The sequence below is a fragment of the Penaeus vannamei genome, chromosome 34 (assembly GCF_042767895.1).
Source record: "Penaeus vannamei isolate JL-2024 chromosome 34, ASM4276789v1, whole genome shotgun sequence".
NCBI lineage: Eukaryota > Metazoa > Arthropoda > Malacostraca > Decapoda > Penaeidae > Penaeus > Penaeus vannamei.
Genome location: NC_091582.1, coordinates 9,458,688 through 9,473,687, shown reverse-complemented (window position 1 = coordinate 9,473,687; position 15,000 = coordinate 9,458,688). Strand labels below are relative to the sequence as shown.

At 41.6% G+C, this 15,000-nt stretch overlaps 2 protein-coding genes across 2 annotated transcripts in view; one reads left to right on the top strand and one right to left on the bottom strand.

Annotated features, from left to right (window-relative positions):
* The window catches only part of Ent2 (Equilibrative nucleoside transporter 2), a 480,097-nt gene that overhangs the window by 201,737 nt on the left and 263,360 nt on the right, over positions 1–15,000 (top strand). The window lies entirely within an intron of this gene.
* LOC138859211 (uncharacterized protein DKFZp434B061-like) overlaps positions 12,934–15,000 on the bottom strand; it is a 10,427-nt gene continuing 8,360 nt past the window's right edge. The window contains exons 3-4 of the mRNA XM_070113420.1: positions 14,230–15,000; positions 12,934–14,185 (exon numbers count right to left, since the gene is read on the bottom strand). The exon at positions 14,230–15,000 is cut by the window's right edge and continues 629 nt beyond it. Of these exons, the coding sequence (XP_069969521.1) occupies positions 12,934–14,185; positions 14,230–15,000 (2,023 nt within the window). The remainder of the gene's footprint in view (positions 14,186–14,229) is intronic.

Genomic DNA, 15,000 nt, shown 5'->3' with positions numbered 1-15,000 from the left:
ATAATATTATATCTGCACATATTAGTTAATTTTACGCTCAGTTCTCTGGTATGATCTAGAATGTGGGAGGTAGAATAATCGCGGAATTTCACTCACCCCTTATTTGTGTTTCGTTCTGTGCAAAGGATAACACAGAGAAAGAAATAATAAGGTCTAGGAAAGAAGTCGAAGAGTGGGGAGGAAATGATAAGGTCTGGGAAAGAAGTCGAAGAGTGGGGAAGGAAATGATTAGATTGGGAAAGAAGTAGAAGAGTGGGGAGGAAATGATAAGGTCTGGGAAAGAAGTAGGAGAGTGGGGAGGAAATTATAAGTTTTGGGAAAGAAGATTGGGGAGGAAATGACAAGGACTGGGAAAGAAGTAAGAAGTTTTGGGAAAGAACTGGCAGAGTGGGGAAGGAAATGATTAGTATGGGGAAAGAAGTCGAAGAGTGGGGAAGGAAATTATTAGTTTTGGGAAAGAAGTCGAAGAGTGGGGAAGGAAATTATTCGTTTTGGGGAAGAAGTCAAAGAGTGGGGAAAGAAATGATTAGTTTTGGGAAAGATATCGAAGAGTGGGGAAGGAAGTGATTAGTTTTGGGAAAGAAGTCGAAGAGTGGGGAAGGAAATGATTCGTTTTGGGGAAGAAGTCGAAGAGTGGGGAAGGAAATGATTCGTTTTGGGGAAGAAGTCGAAGAGTGGGGAAGGAAATGATTAGTTTTGGATAAGATATCGAAGAGTGGGGAAGGAAATGATTAGTTTTGGATAAGATATCGAAGAGTGGGGAAGGAAATGATTAGTTTTGGATAAGATATCGAAGAGTGGGGAAGGAAATGATTAGTTTTGGATAAGATATCGAAGAGTGGGGAAGGAAATGATTAGTTTTGGATAAGATATGGAAGAGTGGGGAAGGAAGTGATTAGTTTTGGATAAGATATCGAAGAGTGGGGAAGGAACTGATTAGTTTTGGATAAGATATCGAAGAGTGGGGAAGGAAGTGATTAGTTTTGGTTAAGATATCGAAGAGTGGGGAAGGAAGTGATTAGTTTTGGATAAGATATCGAAGAGTGGGGAAGGAAGTGATTAGTTTTGGATAAGATATCGAAGAGTGGGGAAGGAAGTGATTAGTTTTGGATAAGATATCGAAGAGTGGGGAAGGAAGTGATTAGTTTTGGATAAGATATCGAAGAGTGGGGAAGGAAGTGATTAGTTTTGGATAAGATATCGAAGAGTGGGGAAGGAAGTGATTAGTTTTGGATAAGATATCGAAGAGTGGGGAAGGAAGTGATTAGTTTTGGATAAGATATCGAAGAGTGGGGAAGGAAATGATTAGTTTTGGATAAGATATCGAAGAGTGGGGAAGGAAGTGATTAGTTTTGGATAAGATATCGAAGAGTGGGGAAGGAAATGATTAGTTTTGGATAAGATATCGAAGAGTGGGGAAGGAAGTGATTAGTTTTGGATAAGATATCGAAGAGTGGGGAAGGAAGTGATTAGTTTTGGATAAGATATCGAAGAGTGGGGAAGGAAGTGATTAGTTTTGGATAAGATATCGAAGAGTGGGGAAGGAAGTGATTAGTTTTGGATAAGATATCGAAGAGTGGGGAAGGAAATGATTAGTTTTGGATAAGATATCGAAGAGTGGGGAAGGAAGTGATTAGTTTTGGATAAGATATCGAAGAGTGGGGAAGGAAGTGATTAGTTTTGGATAAGATATCGAAGAGTGGGGAAGGAAGTGATTAGTTTTGGATAAGATATCGAAGAGTGGGGAAGGAAGTGATTAGTTTTGGATAAGATATCGAAGAGTGGGGAAGGAAATGATTAGTTTTGGATAAGATATCGAAGAGTGGGGAAGGAAGTGATTAGTTTTGGATAAGATATCGAAGAGTGGGGAAGGAAGTGATTAGTTTTGGATAAGATATCGAAGAGTGGGGAAGGAAATGATTAGTTTTGGATAAGATATCGAAGAGTGGGGAAGGAAGTGATTAGTTTTGGATAAGATATCGAAGAGTGGGGAAGGAAGTGATTAGTTTTGGATAAGATATCGAAGAGTGGGGAAGGAAGTGATTAGTTTTGGATAAGATATCGAAGAGTGGGGAAGGAAATGATTAGTTTTGGATAAGATATCGAAGAGTGGGGAAGGAAGTGATTAGTTTTGGATAAGATATCGAAGAGTGGGGAAGGAAATGATTAGTTTTGGATAAGATATCGAAGAGTGGGGAAGGAAGTGATTAGTTTTGGATAAGATATCGAAGAGTGGGGAAGGAAATGATTAGTTTTGGATAAGATATCGAAGAGTGGGGAAGGAAGTGATTAGTTTTGGATAAGATATCGAAGAGTGGGGAAGGAAGTGATTAGTTTTGGATAAGATATCGAAGAGTGGGGAAGGAAGTGATTAGTTTTGGATAAGATATCGAAGAGTGGGGAAGGAAGTGATTAGTTTTGGATAAGATATCGAAGAGTGGGGAAGGAAATGATTAGTTTTGGATAAGATATCGAAGAGTGGGGAAGGAAGTGATTAGTTTTGGATAAGATATCGAAGAGTGGGGAAGGAAATGATTAGTTTTGGATAAGATATCGAAGAGTGGGGAAGGAAATGATTAGTTTTGGATAAGATATCGAAGAGTGGGGAAGGAAGTGATTAGTTTTGGATAAGATATCGAAGAGTGGGGAAGGAAGTGATTAGTTTTGGATAAGATATCGAAGAGTGGGGAAGGAAATGATTAGTTTTGGATAAGATATCGAAGAGTGGGGAAGGAAGTGATTAGTTTTGGATAAGATATCGAAGAGTGGGGAAGGAAGTGATTAGTTTTGGATAAGATATCGAAGAGTGGGGAAGGAAATGATTAGTTTTGGATAAGATATCGAAGAGTGGGGAAGGAAGTGATTAGTTTTGGATAAGATATCGAAGAGTGGGGAAGGAAGTGATTAGTTTTGGATAAGATATCGAAGAGTGGGGAAGGAAGTGATTAGTTTTGGATAAGATATCGAAGAGTGGGGAAGGAAGTGATTAGTTTTGGATAAGATATCGAAGAGTGGGGAAGGAAATGATTAGTTTTGGATAAGATATCGAAGAGTGGGGAAGGAAGTGATTAGTTTTGGATAAGATATCGAAGAGTGGGGAAGGAAGTGATTAGTTTTGGATAAGATATCGAAGAGTGGGGAAGGAAGTGATTAGTTTTGGATAAGATATCGAAGAGTGGGGAAGGAAATGATTAGTTTTGGATAAGATATCGAAGAGTGGGGAAGGAAGTGATTAGTTTTGGATAAGATATCGAAGAGTGGGGAAGGAAGTGATTAGTTTTGGATAAGATATCGAAGAGTGGGGAAGGAAGTGATTAGTTTTGGATAAGATATCGAAGAGTGGGGAAGGAAGTGATTAGTTTTGGATAAGATATCGAAGAGTGGGGAAGGAAGTGATTAGTTTTGGATAAGATATCGAAGAGTGGGGAAGGAAGTGATTAGTTTTGGATAAGATATCGAAGAGTGGGGAAGGAAATGATTAGTTTTGGATAAGATATCGAAGAGTGGGGAAGGAAATGATTAGTTTTGGATAAGATATCGAAGAGTGGGGAAGGAAGTGATTAGTTTTGGATAAGATATCGAAGAGTGGGGAAGGAAGTGATTAGTTTTGGATAAGATATCGAAGAGTGGGGAAGGAAGTGATTAGTTTTGGATAAGATATCGAAGAGTGGGGAAGGAAGTGATTAGTTTTGGATAAGATATCGAAGAGTGGGGAAGGAAGTGATTAGTTTTGGATAAGATATCGAAGAGTGGGGAAGGAAGTGATTAGTTTTGGATAAGATATCGAAGAGTGGGGAAGGAAGTGATTAGTTTTGGATAAGATATCGAAGAGTGGGGAAGGAAGTGATTAGTTTTGGATAAGATATCGAAGAGTGGGGAAGGAAGTGATTAGTTTTGGATAAGATATCGAAGAGTGGGGAAGGAAGTGATTAGTTTTGGATAAGATATCGAAGAGTGGGGAAGGAAGTGATTAGTTTTGGATAAGATATCGAAGAGTGGGGAAGGAAGTGATTAGTTTTGGATAAGATATCGAAGAGTGGGGAAGGAAATGATTAGTTTTGGATAAGATATCGAAGAGTGGGGAAGGAAGTGATTAGTTTTGGATAAGATATCGAAGAGTGGGGAAGGAAGTGATTAGTTTTGGATAAGATATCGAAGAGTGGGGAAGGAAGTGATTAGTTTTGGATAAGATATCGAAGAGTGGGGAAGGAAATGATTAGTTTTGGATAAGATATCGAAGAGTGGGGAAGGAAGTGATTAGTTTTGGATAAGATATCGAAGAGTGGGGAAGGAAGTGATTAGTTTTGGATAAGATATCGAAGAGTGGGGAAGGAAGTGATTAGTTTTGGATAAGATATCGAAGAGTGGGGAAGGAAATGATTAGTTTTGGATAAGATATCGAAGAGTGGGGAAGGAAGTGATTAGTTTTGGATAAGATATCGAAGAGTGGGGAAGGAAGTGATTAGTTTTGGATAAGATATCGAAGAGTGGGGAAGGAAGTGATTAGTTTTGGATAAGATATCGAAGAGTGGGGAAGGAAATGATTAGTTTTGGATAAGATATCGAAGAGTGGGGAAGGAAGTGATTAGTTTTGGATAAGATATCGAAGAGTGGGGAAGGAAGTGATTAGTTTTGGATAAGATATCGAAGAGTGGGGAAGGAAGTGATTAGTTTTGGATAAGATATCGAAGAGTGGGGAAGGAAATGATTAGTTTTGGATAAGATATCGAAGAGTGGGGAAGGAAGTGATTAGTTTTGGATAAGATATCGAAGAGTGGGGAAGGAAGTGATTAGTTTTGGATAAGATATCGAAGAGTGGGGAAGGAAGTGATTAGTTTTGGATAAGATATCGAAGAGTGGGGAAGGAAGTGATTAGTTTTGGATAAGATATCGAAGAGTGGGGAAGGAAGTGATTAGTTTTGGATAAGATATCGAAGAGTGGGGAAGGAAGTGATTAGTTTTGGATAAGATATCGAAGAGTGGGGAAGGAAGTGATTAGTTTTGGATAAGATATCGAAGAGTGGGGAAGGAAGTGATTAGTTTTGGATAAGATATCGAAGAGTGGGGAAGGAAGTTTTGGATAAGATATCGAAGAGTGGGGAAGGAAATGATTAGTTTTGGATAAGATATCGAAGAGTGGGGAAGGAAGTGATTAGTTTTGGATAAGATATCGAAGAGTGGGGAAGGAAGTGATTAGTTTTGGATAAGATATCGAAGAGTGGGGAAGGAAATGATTAGTTTTGGATAAGATATCGAAGAGTGGGGAAGGAAGTGATTAGTTTTGGATAAGATATCGAAGAGTGGGGAAGGAAGTGATTAGTTTTGGATAAGATATCGAAGAGTGGGGAAGGAAATGATTAGTTTTGGATAAGATATCGAAGAGTGGGGAAGGAAGTGATTAGTTTTGGATAAGATATCGAAGAGTGGGGAAGGAAGTGATTAGTTTTGGATAAGATATCGAAGAGTGGGGAAGGAAGTGATTAGTTTTGGATAAGATATCGAAGAGTGGGGAAGGAAATGATTAGTTTTGGATAAGATATCGAAGAGTGGGGAAGGAAGTGATTAGTTTTGGATAAGATATCGAAGAGTGGGGAAGGAAGTGATTAGTTTTGGATAAGATATCGAAGAGTGGGGAAGGAAGTGATTAGTTTTGGATAAGATATCGAAGAGTGGGGAAGGAAGTGATTAGTTTTGGATAAGATATCGAAGAGTGGGGAAGGAAGTGATTAGTTTTGGATAAGATATCGAAGAGTGGGGAAGGAAGTGATTAGTTTTGGATAAGATATCGAAGAGTGGGGAAGGAAATGATTAGTTTTGGATAAGATATCGAAGAGTGGGGAAGGAAGTGATTAGTTTTGGATAAGATATCGAAGAGTGGGGAAGGAAGTGATTAGTTTTGGATAAGATATCGAAGAGTGGGGAAGGAAGTGATTAGTTTTGGATAAGATATCGAAGAGTGGGGAAGGAAGTGATTAGTTTTGGATAAGATATCGAAGAGTGGGGAAGGAAGTGATTAGTTTTGGATAAGATATCGAAGAGTGGGGAAGGAAGTGATTAGTTTTGGATAAGATATCGAAGAGTGGGGAAGGAAGTGATTAGTTTTGGATAAGATATCGAAGAGTGGGGAAGGAAGTGATTAGTTTTGGATAAGATATCGAAGAGTGGGGAAGGAAGTGATTAGTTTTGGATAAGATATCGAAGAGTGGGGAAGGAAGTGATTAGTTTTGGATAAGATATCGAAGAGTGGGGAAGGAAGTGATTAGTTTTGGATAAGATATCGAAGAGTGGGGAAGGAAGTGATTAGTTTTGGGAAAGATATCGAAGAGAGGGGAAGGAAGTGATTAGTTTTGGATAAGATATCGAAGAGTGGGGAAGGAAGTGATTAGTATTGGATAAGGTATGGAACAGTGGGGAAGGAAGTGATTAGTTTTGGATAAGATATCGAAGAGTGGGGAAGGAAAGTGATTAGTTTTGGATAAGATATCGAAGAGTGGGGAAGGAAATGATTAGTTTTGGATAAGATATCGAAGAGTGGGGAAGGAAGTGATTAGTTTTGGATAAGATATCGAAGAGTGGGGAAGGAAGTGATTAGTTTTGGATAAGATATCGAAGAGTGGGGAAGGAAGTGATTAGTTTTGGATAAGATATCGAAGAGTGGGGAAGGAAGTGATTAGTTTTGGATAAGATATCGAAGAGTGGGGAAGGAAGTGATTAGTTTTGGATAAGATATCGAAGAGTGGGGAAGGAAGTGATTAGTTTTGGATAAGATATCGAAGAGTGGGGAAGGAAGTGATTAGTTTTGGATAAGATATCGAAGAGTGGGGAAGGAAGTGATTAGTTTTGGATAAGATATCGAAGAGTGGGGAAGGAAGTGATTAGTTTTGGATAAGATATCGAAGAGTGGGGAAGGAAGTGATTAGTTTTGGATAAGATATCGAAGAGTGGGGAAGGAAGTGATTAGTTTTGGATAAGATATCGAAGAGTGGGGAAGGAAATGATTAGTTTTGGATAAGATATCGAAGAGTGGGGAAGGAAGTGATTAGTTTTGGATAAGATATCGAAGAGTGGGGAAGGAAGTGATTAGTTTTGGATAAGATATCGAAGAGTGGGGAAGGAAATGATTAGTTTTGGATAAGATATCGAAGAGTGGGGAAGGAAGTGATTAGTTTTGGATAAGATATCGAAGAGTGGGGAAGGAAATGATTAGTTTTGGATAAGATATCGAAGAGTGGGGAAGGAAGTGATTAGTTTTGGATAAGATATCGAAGAGTGGGGAAGGAAATGATTAGTTTTGGATAAGATATCGAAGAGTGGGGAAGGAAATGATTAGTTTTGGATAAGATATCGAAGAGTGGGGAAGGAAATGATTAGTTTTGGATAAGATATCGAAGAGTGGGGAAGGAAATGATTAGTTTTGGATAAGATATCGAAGAGTGGGGAAGGAAATGATTAGTTTTGGATAAGATATCGAAGAGTGGGGAAGGAAGTGATTAGTTTTGGATAAGATATCGAAGAGTGGGGAAGGAAATGATTAGTTTTGGATAAGATATCGAAGAGTGGGGAAGGAAATGATTAGTTTTGGATAAGATATCGAAGAGTGGGGAAGGAAATGATTAGTTTTGGATAAGATATCGAAGAGTGGGGAAGGAAATGATTAGTTTTGGATAAGATATCGAAGAGTGGGGAAGGAAATGATTAGTTTTGGATAAGATATCGAAGAGTGGGGAAGGAAATGATTAGTTTTGGATAAGATATCGAAGAGTGGGGAAGGAAGTGATTAGTTTTGGATAAGATATCGAAGAGTGGGGAAGGAAATGATTAGTTTTGGATAAGATATCGAAGAGTGGGGAAGGAAGTGATTAGTTTTGGATAAGATATCGAAGAGTGGGGAAGGAAATGATTAGTTTTGGATAAGATATCGAAGAGTGGGGAAGGAAATGATTAGTTTTGGATAAGATATCGAAGAGTGGGGAAGGAAATGATTAGTTTTGGATAAGATATCGAAGAGTGGGGAAGGAAATGATTAGTTTTGGGAAAGAAGTCGAAGAGTGGGGAAGGAAGTGATTAGTTTTGGATAAGATATCGAAGAGTGGGGAAGGAAATGATTCGTTTTGGGGAAGAAGTCGAAGAGTGGGGAAGGAAGTGATTAGTTTTGGATAAGATATCGAAGAGTGGGGAAGGAAGTGATTAGTTTTGGATAAGATATCGAAGAGTGGGGAAGGAAGTGATTAGTTTTGTTAAAGATATCGAAGAGTGGGGAAGGAAATGATTAGTTTTGGGGAAGAAGTCGAAGAGTGGGGAAGGAAGTGATTAGTTTTGGATAAGATATCGAAGAGTGGGGAAGGAAATGATTAGTTTTGGATAAGATATCGAAGAGTGGGGAAGGAAGTGATTAGTTTTGGATAAGATATCGAAGAGTGGGGAAGGAAGTGATTAGTTTTGGATAAGATATCGAAGAGTGGGGAAGGAAGTGATTCGTTTTGGGGAAGAAGTCGAAGAGTGGGGAAGGAAGTGATTAGTTTTGGATAAGATATCGAAGAGTGGGGAAGGAAATGATTAGTTTTGGATAAGATATCGAAGAGTGGGGAAGGAAGTGATTAGTTTTGGATAAGATATCGAAGAGTGGGGAAGGAAATGATTAGTTTTGGATAAGATATCGAAGAGTGGGGAAGGAAATGATTAGTTTTGGATAAGATATCGAAGAGTGGGGAAGGAAATGATTAGTTTTGGATAAGATATCGAAGAGTGGGGAAGGAAATGATTAGTTTTGGATAAGATATCGAAGAGTGGGGAAGGAAATGATTAGTTTTGGATAAGATATCGAAGAGTGGGGAAGGAAGTGATTAGTTTTGGATAAGATATCGAAGAGTGGGGAAGGAAGTGATTAGTTTTGGGGAAGAAGTCGAAGAGTGGGGAAGGAAGTGATTAGTTTTGGATAAGATATCGAAGAGTGGGGAAGGAAATGATTAGTTTTGGATAAGATATCGAAGAGTGGGGAAGGAAGTGATTAGTTTTGGATAAGATATCGAAGAGTGGGGAAGGAAGTGATTCGTTTTGGGGAAGAAGTCGAAGAGTGGGGAAGGAAGTGATTAGTTTTGGATAAGATATCGAAGAGTGGGGAAGGAAATGATTAGTTTTGGATAAGATATCGAAGAGTGGGGAAGGAAATGATTAGTTTTGGATAAGATATCGAAGAGTGGGGAAGGAAATGATTAGTTTTGGATAAGATATCGAAGAGTGGGGAAGGAAGTGATTAGTTTTGGGGAAGAAGTCGAAGAGTGGGGAAGGAAGTGATTAGTTTTGGATAAGATATCGAAGAGTGGGGAAGGAAATGATTAGTTTTGGATAAGATATCGAAGAGTGGGGAAGGAAGTGATTAGTTTTGGATAAGATATCGAAGAGTGGGGAAGGAAGTGATTAGTTTTGGGGAAGAAGTCGAAGAGTGGGGAAGGAAATGATTAGTTTTGGATAAGATATCGAAGAGTGGGGAAGGAAATGATTAGTTTTGGATAAGATATCGAAGAGTGGGGAAGGAAGTGATTAGTTTTGGGGAAGAAGTCGAAGAGTGGGGAAGGAAGTGATTAGTTTTGGATAAGATATCGAAGAGTGGGGAAGGAAATGATTAGTTTTGGATAAGATATCGAAGAGTGGGGAAGGAAGTGATTAGTTTTGGATAAGATATCGAAGAGTGGGGAAGGAAGTGATTAGTTTTGGATAAGATATCGAAGAGTGGGGAAGGAAGTGATTAGTTTTGGATAAGATATCGAAGAGTGGGGAAGGAAGTGATTAGTTTTGGATAAGATATCGAAGAGTGGGGAAGGAAGTGATTAGTTTTGGATAAGATATCGAAGAGTGGGGAAGGAAATGATTAGTTTTGGATAAGATATCGAAGAGTGGGGAAGGAAATGATTAGTTTTGGATAAGATATCGAAGAGTGGGGAAGGAAATGATTAGTTTTGGGAAAGAAGTCGAAGAGTGGGGAAGGAAGTGATTAGTTTTGGATAAGATATCGAAGAGTGGGGAAGGAAATGATTAGTTTTGGATAAGATATCGAAGAGTGGGGAAGGAAATGATTAGTTTTGGATAAGATATCGAAGAGTGGGGAAGGAAATGATTAGTTTTGGATAAGATATCGAAGAGTGGGGAAGGAAATGATTAGTTTTGGGAAAGAAGTCGAAGAGTGGGGAAGGAAGTGATTAGTTTTGGATAAGATATCGAAGAGTGGGGAAGGAAATGATTCGTTTTGGGGAAGAAGTCGAAGAGTGGGGAAGGAAATGATTCGTTTTGGGGAAGAAGTCGAAGAGTGGGGAAGGAAATGATTAGTTTTGGATAAGATATCGAAGAGTGGGGAAGGAAGTGATTAGTTTTGGATAAGATATCGAAGAGTGGGGAAGGAAATGATTAGTTTTGGATAAGATATCGAAGAGTGGGGAAGGAAATGATTAGTTTTGGATAAGATATCGAAGAGTGGGGAAGGAAGTGATTAGTTTTGGATAAGATATCGAAGAGTGGGGAAGGAAATGATTAGTTTTGGGGAAGAAGTCGAAGAGTGGGGAAGGAAGTGATTAGTTTTGGATAAGATATCGAAGAGTGGGGAAGGAAATGATTAGTTTTGGATAAGATATCGAAGAGTGGGGAAGGAAATGATTAGTTTTGGATAAGATATCGAAGAGTGGGGAAGGAAGTGATTAGTTTTGTTAAAGATATCGAAGAGTGGGGAAGGAAATGATTCGTTTTGGGGAAGAAGTCGAAGAGTGGGGAAGGAAGTGATTAGTTTTGGGAAAGAAGTCGAAGAGTGGGGAAGGAAATGATTCGTTTTGGATAAGATATCGAAGAGTGGGGAAGGAAATGATTCGTTTTGGGGAAGAAGTCGAAGAGTGGGGAAGGAAATGATTAGTTTTGGATAAGATATCGAAGAGTGGGGAAGGAAATGATTAGTTTTGGATAAGATATCGAAGAGTGGGGAAGGAAATGATTAGTTTTGGATAAGATATCGAAGAGTGGGGAAGGAAGTGATTAGTTTTGGATAAGATATCGAAGAGTGGGGAAGGAAATGATTAGTTTTGGATAAGATATCGAAGAGTGGGGAAGGAAGTGATTAGTTTTGGATAAGATATCGAAGAGTGGGGAAGGAAGTGATTAGTTTTGGATAAGATATCGAAGAGTGGGGAAGGAAATGATTAGTTTTGGATAAGATATCGAAGAGTGGGGAAGGAAATGATTAGTTTTGGATAAGATATCGAAGAGTGGGGAAGGAAATGATTAGTTTTGGATAAGATATCGAAGAGTGGGGAAGGAAGTGATTAGTTTTGGATAAGATATCGAAGAGTGGGGAAGGAAATGATTAGTTTTGGATAAGATATCGAAGAGTGGGGAAGGAAATGATTAGTTTTGGATAAGATATCGAAGAGTGGGGAAGGAAATGATTAGTTTTGGATAAGATATCGAAGAGTGGGGAAGGAAATGATTAGTTTTGGATAAGATATCGAAGAGTGGGGAAGGAAATGATTAGTTTTGGATAAGATATCGAAGAGTGGGGAAGGAAATGATTAGTTTTGGATAAGATATCGAAGAGTGGGGAAGGAAATGATTAGTTTTGGATAAGATATCGAAGAGTGGGGAAGGAAATGATTAGTTTTGGATAAGATATCGAAGAGTGGGGAAGGAAGTGATTAGTTTTGGATAAGATATCGAAGAGTGGGGAAGGAAATGATTAGTTTTGGATAAGATATCGAAGAGTGGGGAAGGAAATGATTAGTTTTGGATAAGATATCGAAGAGTGGGGAAGGAAATGATTAGTTTTGGATAAGATATCGAAGAGTGGGGAAGGAAATGATTAGTTTTGGATAAGATATCGAAGAGTGGGGAAGGAAATGATTAGTTTTGGATAAGATATCGAAGAGTGGGGAAGGAAATGATTAGTTTTGGATAAGATATCGAAGAGTGGGGAAGGAAGTGATTAGTTTTGGATAAGATATCGAAGAGTGGGGAAGGAAATGATTAGTTTTGGATAAGATATCGAAGAGTGGGGAAGGAAGTGATTAGTTTTGGATAAGATATCGAAGAGTGGGGAAGGAAGTGATTAGTTTTGGATAAGATATCGAAGAGTGGGGAAGGAAGTGATTAGTTTTGGATAAGATATCGAAGAGTGGGGAAGGAAGTGATTAGTTTTGGATAAGATATCGAAGAGTGGGGAAGGAAGTGATTAGTTTTGGGGAAGAAGTCGAAGAGTGGGGAAGGAAGTGATTAGTTTTGGGAAAGAAGTCGAAGATTGGGGAAGGAAATAATGAGTTTTGGGAAAGTAGAATAGTAGGTAAGAAAATAGTAAGTTTTGGGAAAGAAGTCGAAGAGTGGGGAAGGAAATAATGAGTTTTGGGAAAGTAGAATAGTAGGTAAGGAAATAGTAAGTTTTGGGAAAGAAGTATAATAGTCGGGAAGGAAATTATAAGTTTTGGGAAAGTAGAATAGTAGGTATAAATAATAAGTTTTGAGAAAGAAGTAGAAGGAAATAATAAGTTTTGGGAAAGTAGAAGGAAATAATAAGTTTTGAGAAAGAAGAAGGAAATAACAAGGCCCGAGAAAGGGGAAAGGGAGAGGGAAGGGAGTCGCGGGCCAATGTAATGAATTCGAGAACTTCGAAACCCGTCGAAAGTTCCCCGCGACGAGTAGATGCTCTGATTCCTCCTTTTATTCGACTCGATAACTCCTTTTCTCTTACTCTTTATCCCTTTTTTATTTCTTCATTTTTGGTGATGTTTATAAGTTCCATCTTTAAAAACACACAAAAAAATAAAAAACCTTGGGATCTTAAAGAGCAGGTACGTGTTTTGGTCTTACGAAGAGGAGGAGGAGGAGAAGAAAGAGGAAAGAGAAGGAGAAAGGGAAAAATGATAATTCCAGCAGGGCATACAGGGACAATGGCGCAGGAGTGTGTTATTGTGCGCCCGCGTCCGGGTTGCGATGCCCGAGGGCGCGCGTGTACACTATGGATTCTCTTCCCGCGACAAAGCCTCTTAAAGGGATGCGGCCCGGGCGCTGTCGTACGTCGCTGACCTGGGTGGCGTACTTCGGTGACCTGGTTGGCGTACTTCGATGACCTGGTTGGCGTACTTCGGTGACCTGGTTGGCGTACTTCGGTGACCTGGTTGGCGTACTTCGGTGACCTGGTTGGCGTGCTTCGGTGACCTGGTTGGCGTACTTCGGTGACCTGGTTGGCGTACTTCGGTGACCTGGTTGGCGTACTTCGGTGACCTGGTTGGTGTGCTTGGGTGAACGTCGCTGACCTGGTTGGCGTGCTTCGGTGACCTGGTTGGCGTACTTCGGTGACCTGGTTGGCGTACTTCGGTGACCTGGTTGGCGTGCTTCGGTGACCTGGTTGGTGTGCTTCGGTGACCTGGTTGGCGTACGTCGGTGACCTGGTTGGCGTACTTCGGTGACCTGGTTGGCGTGCTTGGGTGACCTGGTTGGCGTACTTCGGTGACCTGGTTGGCGTACTTCGGTGACCTGGTTGGCGTACTTCGGTGACCTGGTTGGTGTGCTTGGGTGACCTGGTTGGTGTGCTTGGGTGACCTGGTTGGTGTGCTTGGGTGACCTGGTTGGTGTGCTTGGGTGACCTGGTTGGCGTACTTCGGTGACCTGGTTGGCGTACTTCGGTGACCTGGTTGGCTTACTTCGATGACCTGGTTGGTGTACTTCGGTGACCTGGTTGGCGTACTTCGGTGACCTGGTTGGCGTACTTCGGTGACCTGGTTGGTGTACTTCGGTGACCTGGTTGGTGTACTTCGGTGACCTGGTTGGCGTACTTCGGTGACCTGGTTGGCGTACTTCGGTGACCTGGTTGGTGTGCTTGGGTGACCTGGTTGGTGTGCTTGGGTGACCTGGTTGGTGTGCTTGGGTGACCTGGTTGGTGTGCTTGGGTGACCTGGTTGGCGTGCTTCGGTGACCTGGTTGGCTTACTTCGATGACCTGGTTGGCGTACTTCGGTGACCTGGTTGGTGTGCTTGGGTGACCTGGTTGGCGTACTTCGGTGACCTGGTTGGTGTGCTTGGGTGACCTGGTTGGCGTACTTCGGTGACCTGGTTGGTGTGCTTGGGTGACCTGGTTGGCGTACTTCGCTGACCTGGTTGGCGTGCTTGGGTGACCTGGTTGGCGTACTTCGGTGACCTGGTTGGTGTGCTTCGGTGACCTGGTTGGTGTGCTTGGGTGACCTGGTTGGCGTACTTCGCTGACCTGGTTGGCGTGCTTGGGTGACCTGGTTGGCGTACTTCGGTGACCTGGTTGGTGTGCTTGGGTGACCTGGTTGGTGTGCTTGGGTGACCTGGTTGGTGTGCTTGGGTGACCTGGTTGGCGTGCTTCGGTGACCTGGTTGGCTTACTTCGATGACCTGGTTGGCGTACTTCGGTGACCTGGTTGGTGTGCTTGGGTGACCTGGTTGGCGTACTTCGGTGACCTGGTTGGTGTGCTTGGGTGACCTGGTTGGCGTACTTCGGTGACCTGGTTGGTGTGCTTGGGTGACCTGGTTGGCGTACTTCGCTGACCTGGTTGGCGTGCTTGGGTGACCTGGTTGGCGTACTTCGGTGACCTGGTTGGTGTGCTTCGGTGACCTGGTTGGTGTGCTTGGGTGACCTGGTTGGCGTACTTCGCTGACCTGGTTGGCGTGCTTGGGTGACCTGGTTGGCGTACTTCGGTGACCTGGTTGGTGTGCTTGGGTGACCTGGTTGGCGTGCTTGGGTGACCTGGTTGGCGTACTTCGGTGACCTGGTTGGTGTGCTTGGGTGACCTGGTTGGTGTGCTTGGGTGACCTGGTTGGTGTGCTTGGGTGACCTGGTTGGCGTGCTTCGGTGACCTGGTTGGCTTACTTCGATGACCTGGTTGGCGTACTTCGGTGACCTGGTTGGTGTGCTTGGGTGACCTGGTTGGCGTACTTCGGTGACCTGGTTGGTGTGCTTGGGTGACCTGGTTGGCGTACTTCGGTGACCTGGTTGGTGTGCTTGGGTGACC